Raw genomic sequence first — 11,965 nt, forward strand, 5'->3', positions numbered from 1 at the left:
TTTGTCACGCAATCCAGAAATATAGGTCCGCTTTACGTGCTTTGCGTACATGTGAACCAGTGAACGGAGAACACTTTTGAAAATACGCGAGGTTAGTGAAACAAATCGTCAAAAGAAAAAACAAGGACATAGACAGGAGAATACTTGCAACCCATTAATAAAGACCCTGTAAACAGACCGTGTTTGTCTCGGCAAACTTACTTGTTTTACGCGCGGAAAAAAAGCTTACAGACAACCGTCACAACTTTACGGCTTAACCCTTTGCATTTCTTTTATTATCTTGTAAAAAAGTCTGATACGCAATTGTGTATTCGGGTAAAGGAAGCTATTCCCCTGACTGTTTTTCCTAGCTTGTTTGCCCCCGTTGCAAAATTTTCAGGTGCAAAACAGATACAGTTAGGGCCTGTTTACATGGAAGGCGGGGGCCCCCTAACCGGGTTACCCGGACCGGCCGGCTTTTTTTTAAGTTCGGGGGGGGGAAAATTGTGACTTAGTAGTGATTGTAACCAAATTATGCAATTTTTATTTTAGATTTCCTCATGATCATAATTAGTGCTCACTTAATTTACCCACACCTGGGTCGCAGCGCTGCTTGTTAAATGTCTGCGCGTGTATGGTGTAGACAACATCGAATAGTTTTTCCCGATAATATGTACGCAAAGCGGACCTTTTTAACACTTGGATTGCGTGACAAAATTTTCCCGCGTAATTGGCGCGCGCAAGTGCTCCTTGGGATAGATGTGTTTCCTGTGAATCGATCTTCGTAGGTGAGAACTCGTGGTAGCACGTAACGGCGTTTATAAAAACGAAAGTATGGCTGTTTTTGATGAAAAATGGCAAGAGGTCAGCGCAAGTATCACCAAGAGGGGAATTTTCATGTTTAACAACGAGCTTCTGAGCGACGTAAGCCTTGTTGTTCGCGCCTCGAGTGACGAAGGTGAGCCCAAGAAAAGCAAGATGGCGATTCCGGCCCACAAGTTTGTGTTGTCCATTTGTAGTCCTGTGTTTTTCGCCATGTTTTGTGGGGAACTGGCCGAGAAATCGGACTCTGTTGACTTACCAGACTGCGAGTACGAGGGAGTGTTAGAAATGCTACGATACATGTACAGCGGGAAGGCAGAATTGAATGAAAGCAATGTGATGCAAGTGCTGTATGTGGCAAAGAAATACTTGGTCAATTCTCTCGTTGATGATTGCATTGATTTTTTGGAAGGAATCGTGAACACAGAAAACGTGTTTTGTATTCTTTCACATGCTCAGCAATATGATGATGAGGATCTTGTAGATGAATGCTGGAAAGTGATTGACATTGAAACTGAAGAAGCTGTGAAATCAGAAGGATTCGTGACAATTAAGAGGTCTGTACTAGAAGAAATTGTCAAGAGAGATTCACTGACAATCCAAGAGGTAGAATTGTTTAAAGCTGTTGATGTCTGGGCAACAAAAGAGTGTGAAAGACAAGGATTGACTCCAGATGGCAATGTGAAAAGAAAGGTTCTTGGAGAAGATATAGTCAAAAGAATGCGTTTTCCAACAATGGGGGAGGAAGAGTTTGCTAATGTTGTCATTGGTAGCGAGATCCTGACATCAGAAGAACTGGTTGACGTAATGAAATATTTTAAGTCAGTTAGCTCAGTAGTTGGTTTTCCAGAAAAGGAAAGGGTTGGCGCTCTTTTGTCATGTTGTAGATTTCGTGGTCTGGCGGAAGATACTTGGGTTGAATATGGCCAGTTAGAAAGAAAATCCATTGATCTGAGTGTTAACAAAGATATAAAACTTTATGGAATAAGAATGCTTGGCAGTGAAAACAGCGAGTATGTTGCAATCTTAAACATAATTGACATAAAACAGAGAAACGCCCCACTTATTGCATCAAGATCAGGAACATTTTCGTCCGTGTCAATACGTGTGAAGCCAGAATCATTTAAATACCATGGTTTTAATATCTTGTTTGATTATCCAGTTGTTTTAAAAAAATATGGCAGCTATCGTGTTATAGCCATAGTAGATGGTCCAGATTCCTCATTTGGGTTTGATTACCATTTATCTGTTCAAAGGTATGGTGTAACATTTTGCTTTTTAAGTAATGGGGAGGGTAACTGTGGACAATTTGCAGAATTTTTGTTTCAACTACATCATTGATTCAGGTTCCTAAGGTTAATTATTGAGTGCATCTGTCTATGTCAAAATGATAAGTCAAGATATTTCTCTTAAGTCTTATAATTACCATACCTAACAGGCTGTGATGCAGCACTTACTTGGCCTGTGTAACTGAGAGTAGAATTAATAATATATACATATTATTATTACTTATAAATTGGAGTAAAGGCCAGTCAGATTTTGAAATTTAAGTAAAAGTTGGATCAAATTGAAATGGCATCTAATGAGTGCAATGGAAAAATATTTTAGAGTGAGATATATAGAGGATATACATGGGGGGAGAATGAAATTATCTTCAGTGTCAAACGAACGATTGAACACGAGAAGATAATTCAATCTCCAAGCAACCATGATATTCTGTTTTTATATAAACCTACCAATTACAATGTTTTTGACGATTTTCCAAATTCCGACCACCGAAGATTCCAATAAAATGTGTCGAAGACGACCTGAAGCGAAGAGCGGGACCATTCGACCCGACTGCCAGAGATGAAACATGTCGCGAGAGCAATGACACATTGTGATCCCACACATTGTGACCTCTCGAGCTACCACTCGCTAAAACAATGCAGTTTATATAATAATATTAGATAACAAAAAGCCACATCACATGTAAATTATTTGCCTGTCAATCAATGTTTCTGTGCTACTGCTTGCTGCAAGGCATGTGGTAAAAAGAAAGAAATAGAACACAAGGGTATTGTGTTACAAGGCTAACACTAAAAGCCGGAATGCCGGAATACTAAAACCAGGGTGTTACCCGGTTACAAATAGAAAGAGTTAACCGTAAATAGGCTAACCAAACTGAGTACATAGTCCCTAGGGCTCAACCGAAGTGAATAGTAGGCTAACCAAAGTGAATAGTAGGCTAACCGAGGCGAATAGTAGGCAACAGTGCAGTGCATAGTAGGCTTACTATTCACTCCGGTTAGCCTACCATTCACTCCGGTTAGCCTACCATTCAGCCTAGGTTAGCCTACTACCGGTATTTACTTTGGTTAGCCTGTTTATGGTTACCTCTTTATATCCCTCCGTAAGGGTAACACAATATATTTAATGTATTCCGGGTTTTAGTACTAGCCATGGAAAATTACAAAACAAAAATCCTTTGATCATCCCCGTCAATTGAGATTGTGAGTAACCCCCATATATATATATACACACAACATGTAAAAGTTTATGTGACAGGTTAGATTATAATGCTGCTTTGCTTGCAATGCACCCTGCAAAGCAAAAAGAAATTTGATAATAATTGTCCTTCTTCTTGAAAATGTTTGAATATTTTATATTACAACTGATCTAAACAACACAATTTAAGAGATTTATAATACACAAAGTTAATGTTTGATATAGTTTCTACCACATTTGTAGATATAAGTGAGACAAGTTTTTGTTCAGTTACACTTCATGAGAGTTATATGAAGGGGATTTAGGAGCATCAATTGCATTACCCATGTAATGCTAAGGTTCCAGTTCAGTTATGTTGAAGTTGTGGGCAGTAAAAGTACATTTCTTTTTTACAGTGGTTGATTATTGATAGTGGATAATAGTACAAACCCCTGGGGGGACTTCCATGTGGAATTGACAGGGATGCTCGTTGTCTCGCTAAGGGGTATCAATTTCGGACTTTGGGTCTCGCTTAGGGTGTTCTGGGCAAAATGGCAATATTATAGCCGCCAGGGTCTCGTTTAGGGCTGCACATGAAGAAAATATAAAAATAAAGTATCTATAACTTTGGTATCATAGGGGTAAAAAAAAAAATAAAAAGCTTTGCCGCACCCAGATTGGTCTCTTAGGGGTTCTTTCAAACTTTCCGACTAGCATCCCGTCCCATAATATGGGAGTCCCCCACCCCCGGGTACGAACATACCAAGATGGGGATCAGCAAATTTATTGACAATAGACCATTTGCATTATGACGTAAAAGCGCAAAGTCTGTAGTGTGTTGTTCGGGGAAAACACATTTGCTATGATTGGCTAAGGGAGCAAAGTGAAGGTGGACATCTAGGACTATTGATGAAGTTGAGCTGCTAAGTTACGCTCTGTCGCTTCGAATTGAATTATTAGACGAAAAAAAGAAAAAGGAGAAAGTGGAAGAAATTGAGAGTGTGAAAGAAGAAAATGTGGTGAGTAAGTAGAAAATCATCGCGGCGAAACCCCGATTAGAAATCACAGCAAAATCGGACGGAAAAGAGTGAAGGAGAGGAGGAAAACTAAATTGTGTGGAAAAGTGAAAGCAAGGAAGCCATGACTTGTCATCATCTTTAGACGCAACAAACGATCGCCCATCGATCGGGGAAACTAGAAAAGGAGTATAGAAAAGAACTGAATGAAAAGAAGTTGGAGAAATGTCAACTCGTGAGTAGCAGTTGTGGTAATGAGCGATGGCCGGCGAGAAAATAACTATTAAATTTGTTGATGAACGATACTTGTGCGACTGAAAGGTGAGCCCAAAGATACGAGTGAGACATCATGCACTGACCCCATGAGAAAGGAAAATAGTTCGTCCGAAATTGAAAAACCTGGCAAGAAAAGTAGGAAAAAAATAACGTGCGACTGAGACTCGACGGAGGAAACACTCGGAAACTCACACAAAACGCAACCCAGCAAAAACAATCTGCAAACCATTTAACGGATGGAACTGAGAGGTTGCTGCCCTAAATAAAGCCACTGGTACGTCTCTCGGTGAGAGTAATTCTACCTCCACCACGATCGATCCTTGCCAAGCGGCCTGATGACGATCAAAATCCCGCGAACTAACTACAACTACCAGAAGCCTTTGCGCATTTACGTCATAATGCATCTTACTGAAGAGTGACCCCACGTTCTAGATCGAAGTACCAAAAACACGACCCCGTTAGGCACCTGGGCCGCTCATACCCGTGTAGGTATTTTATGAAGGAACCCTTCCACCCTCGGCTGTATCCTAAGCCTTCAATTGCCTTGCGCCAGAATTTTGCTCAATGCAGTAAAAGAACCCTCAGTTGGTCTGCATTATTCTATACACAGCCCCTCTATTAATTTTTTCGACACAAAAGCCAAGAAAAGCAGCGAGCGCAAGTGCGAAGCCTGAAGTTTTCCACTGGCTTCCAGTTCTGAGTTCTCTTGCGATTCTTTTCCTAGCCTGCGTAGCGGGCGTTTTTTTTTTTTGGGCCGCCCCCAAAAAAAAAACGGCCCCCCCCCCGCAGTTCTTCCCCCGCAATCAACGATTGAAGAATCTACGAGGAAATTGAGGGCTGACTATAGGTCTGCATGCATTTTAGGAATAAATGTTCATGGCGCGTTGGAATAGAAAGACGCCCAAAAACTCGCCATCTCCTGCCATTGATTATCAGGGAAACTATTTTTCAGTGAAAATTTTACACTGTTTGCAAAATAATGGAAACGTGATCGGGGAGGGGATGGTGGGGACGAGGGAAAAGTTGTACATCGTTTCGATATCGCTGCTAATACCAGGAAGATCGCCGGCGGTTTCTTACGACTGCTGGTCGTAACGCGTCGCCTCCAAGACAAAACGCTGCGGATTTTCACGTGGAATATATGTTTTCTTGTATTTTGTTTCTCGTATTTTTCTTGTGTTTTGTCTTGGGGGTGTTTTGACCGGTTATCTTTCTAATGAAGCGAGGCGGGAGGCCGAGCTTGCAAAGTTTACAATTTTCCGGTATCACAGTGATTTGGTCCTACCCTCATCCGCGGATTTTGACACCTCCCCACCTCCCCCCACCCCGGTCCAAGTCCGCTAGCGAATATTAGCCTGCGTAGCTGGTGGTATTGTTGGGATTAAAGCGCCCACCAGCGCAAGCGGCGAAGCCGCTGAACTGGCGGTATTGTCGTAATGTTTATACTTTAGTATGAGTCGCACCAGGAGTAGGCATGATTAGTTTGTGCCGGTATTTTCAGGAAAAGTTGCTTCACAATATACCCAAAATTTCTCTAAATCTGTTTAAATATAAAAATTTTCCCCCAAAAATTTTAAAATTTTTTTTTTTTTTTTATTTTTTTTTTTTTTAAATTTATGGCTTTTGGTTTTTTCCCCCTTTTTTTTTCTTTTACGGGCCGGCGGGCGGTTTTTCCGGACCCCCGGTTTAGCCCGAAAAACCCCCCCCGTCCGGGGGAAAAATTTTTTTTTTTTTTTTTTTTTTTTTTTTTTTATATATATTTTTTAAAAAAAATTTTATAAAAAATTAAATTTTTTTTTGTTTTATAATTTTTAAAAAAAAAAAAAAAAAAAGGAAAAAAAGCCCAGGTGGGGGAGAAAAAAAAAATAAAAAAAAAAAAAAAAAAAAAAAAACCAGGAGTCGCACCAAATTAATTAAACTGCAATGCGGTAATTAGCAAAATGGCCATCGCATCTTTTCCACGAAGCAAGTCGTGGCAATCGTTTGCGGCCGCTTCATGCTCTTGCTTTAAACAATTTCTCCATCTTCGCGTAAAATATTCAAGCTCGATAGAGTGATTCAGTACCCGTGAAAAGAACACTAATACTATAGACACAATTCCATTGTTTCTGTTTCCTTCGACATACGCACAAACTGGTAGATATTGTTCACGGGTTAAATGAAATCACTCTAAGACCAACGATAACGCTTTGTGCGGCAAAGAACTGCCGGCCTTTGGAGCTCTCCCTTGGGAGATTACCGAGACATTTGATTGACGTGCTTAGCATTCCCATCCAATCAGAATGCTCCGTACGCCAGCGTACGGGCTACCCAGAAAAGCAGCCCATCCGGGCAGGCGGTATTTCAGCTTCTTCTCCCCAAGCCACTCGCGGCTGCGCCGCTCGTTGTCGCGGCTTCACCGCTTGCTGGTGGGCGCTTTACAACGCTTTAATACGCTTTAATACCCAACAATACCGCCAGCTACGCAGGCTAGCGAATATGGACTAGGGCTGTCCTTAAGATGCTCAAAATTTTCCAAAGGTTGCTCGAAATTTCTTCAAAAATGTTCCAAAGTTGCGCCAAAATCCAAAAACTTGTTTTAAAGTTTCTAAAAAAAACCGTTGCTTTTAAATAAAAAAATTCTCCAAATATATGCTAATTTCCCTTTGAAGGTAAGATTTCTAAGCATTTTCACGCAATTTAACGGAAAAAAAATTAACTAAATAGCATTTTAAGACCAAAATATGTTGAATTTCAATGATTTCTTTTACTATGAAAAACATTCGTGTAAATACCGATGATGTCATATTTGCTAACAATTTTTTTGTACTCTGTCTCCATATTGAGGTCATTGCCTTGTTTGTGCCCTTGGCATGGGACACTAAAATAAAGTTGCTATTGAGTTATGTCTCAACTCTCAAAGGCATGTACGCGTTACCTCCGGAAACACAGGGGCAGTAATATTGGGGGCGAGGGAAACCGGGCGAATAAAAAAAAATAAAAAAAAAAAAAGTAGGGGGAACGGCCATCCAATTAGACTAGCTGCCATCACATTACAGTCTGTAAATGAAAGGAAATAAATGTGTGTGTTTCATTGTTGATCTTTTTAAACGGGCAAAAAAATGATGAAGGTAAGTTTTGAATTAAGCCCTCCATTCTCTCGCTTTCCTGGCCACTACCACCACTCATTGCCCCTCGACTGTGTACGCATACACAGGCCTATTATTTTGGGGATGGCGTGACAGAATTTTCCCGCGCAATTGGCGCGCGCAAGTGCTATTTGGGATAGCAGTTCTTCGATCGCCAGTCAGTTGGTTGTGTGTACGAGAAACATTGTAAGAAATCATGGCAGTTTTGGACGAAAAATGGCAGAAAACCAAAGCAAGTATCACGGAGAGAGGCATTTTCATGTTTAACAACGAGCTACTAAGCGATGTAAGCCTTGTTGTTCGATCATCGAGTGACGAAGGTGAGCCCAAGAAAAGCAAGATGGCGATTCCTGCCCACAAGTTTGTGTTGTCGAGTTGTAGTCCTGTGTTTTTCGCCATGTTTTGTGGGCAACTGGCCGAGAAATCAGACTCTGTTGTCTTACCAGACTGCGAGTACGAGGGAGTGATGGAAATGCTACGATACATGTACAGCGGGGAGGCGAAATTGAACGAAAACAATGTGATGCAAGTGTTGTATGTGGCAAAGAAATACATCTTACCTTCTCTTGCCGATGAATGTGTTCGGTTTCTGCGAAGACACTTGAACACAGAAAACGTGTTTTGTGTTCTGTCACATGCTCAGCAATATGATGAGAAAGATCTTGAAGGACAATGCTGGGAAGTGATCGATAGAGAAACCGAAGGAGTTGTGAAATCAGAGGGATTTGCGACAATTGAGAGATCCTTACTTGAAGGAGTTGTCAAGAGAGATACATTGACAATCAGAGAAATTGAGTTGTTCAAGGCTGTTGATCTCTGGGCTACAAAGGAATGTGAAAGGCAAGGTCTAACTCTGGACAGTAATGTAAAAAGAAAGGTTCTTGGAGAGGAGACTGTTAAAGAAATACGTTTTCCAGTTATGGAGGTGAAAGAGTTTGCTAGTATTGTCCCTGGTTGCAAGATCCTGACTCCAGAAGAAGTGATTGACATTATGAAGTATATGAATTCTGTAGTGAGCTCACCCATCGGTTTCCCGGAAAAGCGAAGAGTCGGAACAGGTTTAATTTGTTTCAGATTTGATGATGTTGATTATATCTCTGTTGATGAAGATGATGGGTGGGAATACGACAGTGATGTAAAAGAATGCATTGATTTCCAGGTAGATAAATATATAGATCTTTATGGAGTGAGAATGCTTGGAAGTGAAAATAATGACTATACTGTAATTCTAAAAATAAGAGACACAGAACTTAATAGGTTAGTTGCATCAAAGTCAGGAAAGTTTTCTTCCGTGAGAATGCAGACAGGGTTGGTTCGCTATTATGGCTTTGATATTTTGTTTGACTCTCCAATTGTTGTCAGAAAAGATGCCAGGTATTGTGTTAAAGCAATAATAGATGGTCCTGATTCATGCTTTGGGTTTGATGGTTGTGGACTAGTTCAATCTGATGGTGGTGTGACATTTACATTTTTGGATTGTAAAGAAAAAGATTGTGGTCCGACTGATGTTGAAAGGGGTCAATTTGCTGCATTTTTGTACAGGCCACACAGATTTAATGACTTACTGTTAGTTTAATTTTGTTTTGCAAATGGGAGGTGTGCATCTTTTTCCTCTTGGGGGGGGGGGGGAGTATGTCCAGAAATTTATGGGGGTGTTGTGGTGAACTTCATGAACTCCTTACCCTGATTCAGACAAGGGTATGTGATTTTTCCTACTGTTTGCTTTTTGGCACTGACCTTATTTGTGTTTAGCCAAATCCTAATTTCTCAAACCTCCTGATAACTTTAACCATAAGTGGTTCCCCTTCCCTCAGTTGATAAAACTGCGATTTCTCCCCAGATTTCTCATGAACAAAATGTTGTTTCTGTTGGAGGATAAGAAAAACAGGATTCCACTGTATGTGAAGAATTCTTTTTGTAAAAGGGGGGGGGGGGGGTGGTGAAATATTGAGAATTTCTCTTTTTGCTTCAAAAATTATTGATAAATATGTGCTATTTGCATTAAAAATCTGCATCTCCCTGGGGAGAGCTGGTCTTTTATTCCTATCCCTAAGAAAACTTTTGAAAGTATTGAAAATAAAATCAATTAAATATGCATTAAACCTTAAGAATCCTATAACATGTGGGGCTGCCCCTCAAAAACTTACATAAGATTTCTAGTCTAACATCCAAAGAACTCCATTGCCTTTTTTCAGACAGTCATTATAAAGAATTCTTGTATTTTTGACGTAACCCCTAATTGTGAGTTCCGCGATTTTCATCCTTAATCCATAAATAATATCACTATTCCTCAACTTGGATGGGTCCACATCTAATGCTATAGTCCAATTTCCTTTTACTAAGTGGGCTGGGGGCTTGCTAAGGATTACTGGTTTGATAAGCACAACAAGTTCTGTGCAAACAGGACCAGGACGAAATATACCGTACCCAGTGTGGTGCTCGGAAAGAAGGGGTAGAAAGAAATGTATTCTATGATAGTATAAGTATGATGAAAAATGCTTAGTCTTGTTAGCATGAAAGTCTTAGTTACACATAAGATGTTGCAAAGATGTTCTTTTTAATAATTACCGGTATTACCTTCTTACTTTAAAATTAAAGTGTATTTCAAATTGGTCAAGAGCCATAGCTTTGGAACAGTGTTGTCCAAGATAGTCCTGTACCCCTGTTAAGAGGGTAAAGTCTATGAATTTGTTATGGTTTTACATTTGCTTGCATTTGCTGTTGTTTAATTTAAAATGAGATTTTTTCTGAATGCTTTATGTAGTAAAGAGTGTTGTTTTGTTTGCCCTCTGCCAAATTTCAAAAGAAGTAGTGTAATATTTTTATAGTCTATGAATTTAGTTAGCGGACCTCTACATAGGGTCCTCCTTATAGATGTATCATGTACATTGTTTATTGCAAAGATTTGAATCAAGAACAACTGATATATGTCATTTTCTCGACGGAGGCGACCAGGGGCACGGGGGGGGACCCCGGCGGACGACGGCCCGCAGGCCGGGGAAAGGACGGGCCAGAACCACAGGTGACTAGTATATACATGTATTTGCACAATGTTCTTTTGAAGTCTTAATAAAATAAAACATGCTGGTTTATGTCATGACATTGGTATGTTTAAACAATCAAAGCAAACATGAAAGGGTGAATAAAATGGAAATGTAAAAAATGGCTGTACCATCCAAATTTGGATTAAAACTAGCCTTTTCACATTGTTGTCACACACAGCCACCCAGGTGTATAAATGGGTACAGCAAAGTTACTCTTGGGGATAACCCTGTGGTGAACTTGCATCCCATCGTGGGAGGAGGGGGTTCTAGAAATACTCCTAGTCGCTTCTTGCTACAGAAATTGGGATAAGTTCCAGCCCGATGGGACACTTTAAGCTTGAATGCAGGGTTAACCTTTTTACCTTTACGTGAAAAGGGTTTCAACATATACCGGTACATCCTTTAAGATGGCTCATGATGGTTTTAGCATATTCCGGTCTTTGGCCTTCTATACCAACTATCATGAGGAATTAAATTAAAGACAAATGTTTAAAGTTTTACCAGTAAACAAATTGAGGTTGCTTTGACAATTAAATTTGTTGCCATGGCAACATCAGAGAAGGTCAAAAGTTTTCCTATTTTTATCCTGTTTAGGTCAATAACTTAAAACCGACTCAGTGAGAGTTTTTGTTTTGAATAATTATATTTTTGTGTAATCAGCAAAAGAAGCATTTTTTGTAAATTTTGAAAGAAAAATAAAATCAAACAGTGGGGATCATTCATCCTCTTTGCTCCTGTAGCGGAGTAACTTCTTCCATCCTTTATAGTCTTGCTCGCTGTTCCACCTCATTCATGCTAGTCCACTGCCCAGTCAGATCTCTATTAAATGGCCTTCAAACAACAAACTATTGGCCAATTCGTGTTGTTGTGACATTCACACACACCAACTTGAGTTTGTCAACTTTAGTTTGTCGTGTGAAGGCCGCTTTAAAGCCAGTCACTGAGGGGCAGCTACATTAGACTATTCCACTTACACGTGCACCCAAGCTCGTTCCCAGGATCTTTTCTGTAGCCACCATTTTGAAAACTCGTCACCAAGAGGAGCGTGGGGACGAGGTTGCCCCTGCAGCTAGCCTGTGCACGTTGACAAAAGTCAAATCCAATAGTTTGGTGGATATGGATAGCTGGTGCCTGGGTTGAACTGCCCAATGTTGGTTCTAGATGGGAAGGGGGTTAAAGGGAGGGGGGGGGGGGGGGCAGTAGAAAGGAAAAAGTAATAAAGGCGACATTTTCT

At 40.3% G+C, this 11,965-nt stretch overlaps 2 protein-coding genes across 2 annotated transcripts; both read left to right on the top strand.

The window, feature by feature from the left end:
• The first annotated feature begins 775 nt into the window (after positions 1-775).
• Positions 776-2,400, top strand: LOC144630375 (BTB/POZ domain-containing protein 6-B-like). The gene has a single exon (XM_078488740.1). It carries the CDS (start codon positions 814-816, stop codon positions 2,140-2,142), a length of 1,329 nt encoding a protein of 442 aa, XP_078344866.1. The 5' UTR covers positions 776-813; the 3' UTR covers positions 2,143-2,400.
• Positions 2,401-7,832: 5,432 nt separating this feature from the next.
• On the top strand, positions 7,833-9,579 carry LOC144630365 (BTB/POZ domain-containing protein 6-B-like). Its single transcript, XM_078488730.1, has one exon. The coding sequence runs from the start codon at positions 7,884-7,886 to the stop codon at positions 9,261-9,263; it is 1,380 nt and encodes a 459-aa protein (XP_078344856.1). The 5' UTR covers positions 7,833-7,883; the 3' UTR covers positions 9,264-9,579.
• Positions 9,580-11,965: the final 2,386 nt, after the last annotated feature.

This window comes from Oculina patagonica, chromosome 11, assembly GCF_052425735.1.
Source record: "Oculina patagonica isolate OP01 chromosome 11, crgOcupat, whole genome shotgun sequence".
Lineage (NCBI taxonomy): Eukaryota > Metazoa > Cnidaria > Anthozoa > Scleractinia > Oculinidae > Oculina > Oculina patagonica.

What these genes read in the sequence shown, in the direction of transcription:
- LOC144630375 (XM_078488740.1), top strand. Translation starts at nt 814, where the DNA reads ATGGCTGTTTTTGATGAAAAATGGCAAGAGGTCAGCGCAAGTATCACC.
- LOC144630365 (XM_078488730.1), top strand. Translation starts at nt 7,884, where the DNA reads ATGGCAGTTTTGGACGAAAAATGGCAGAAAACCAAAGCAAGTATCACG.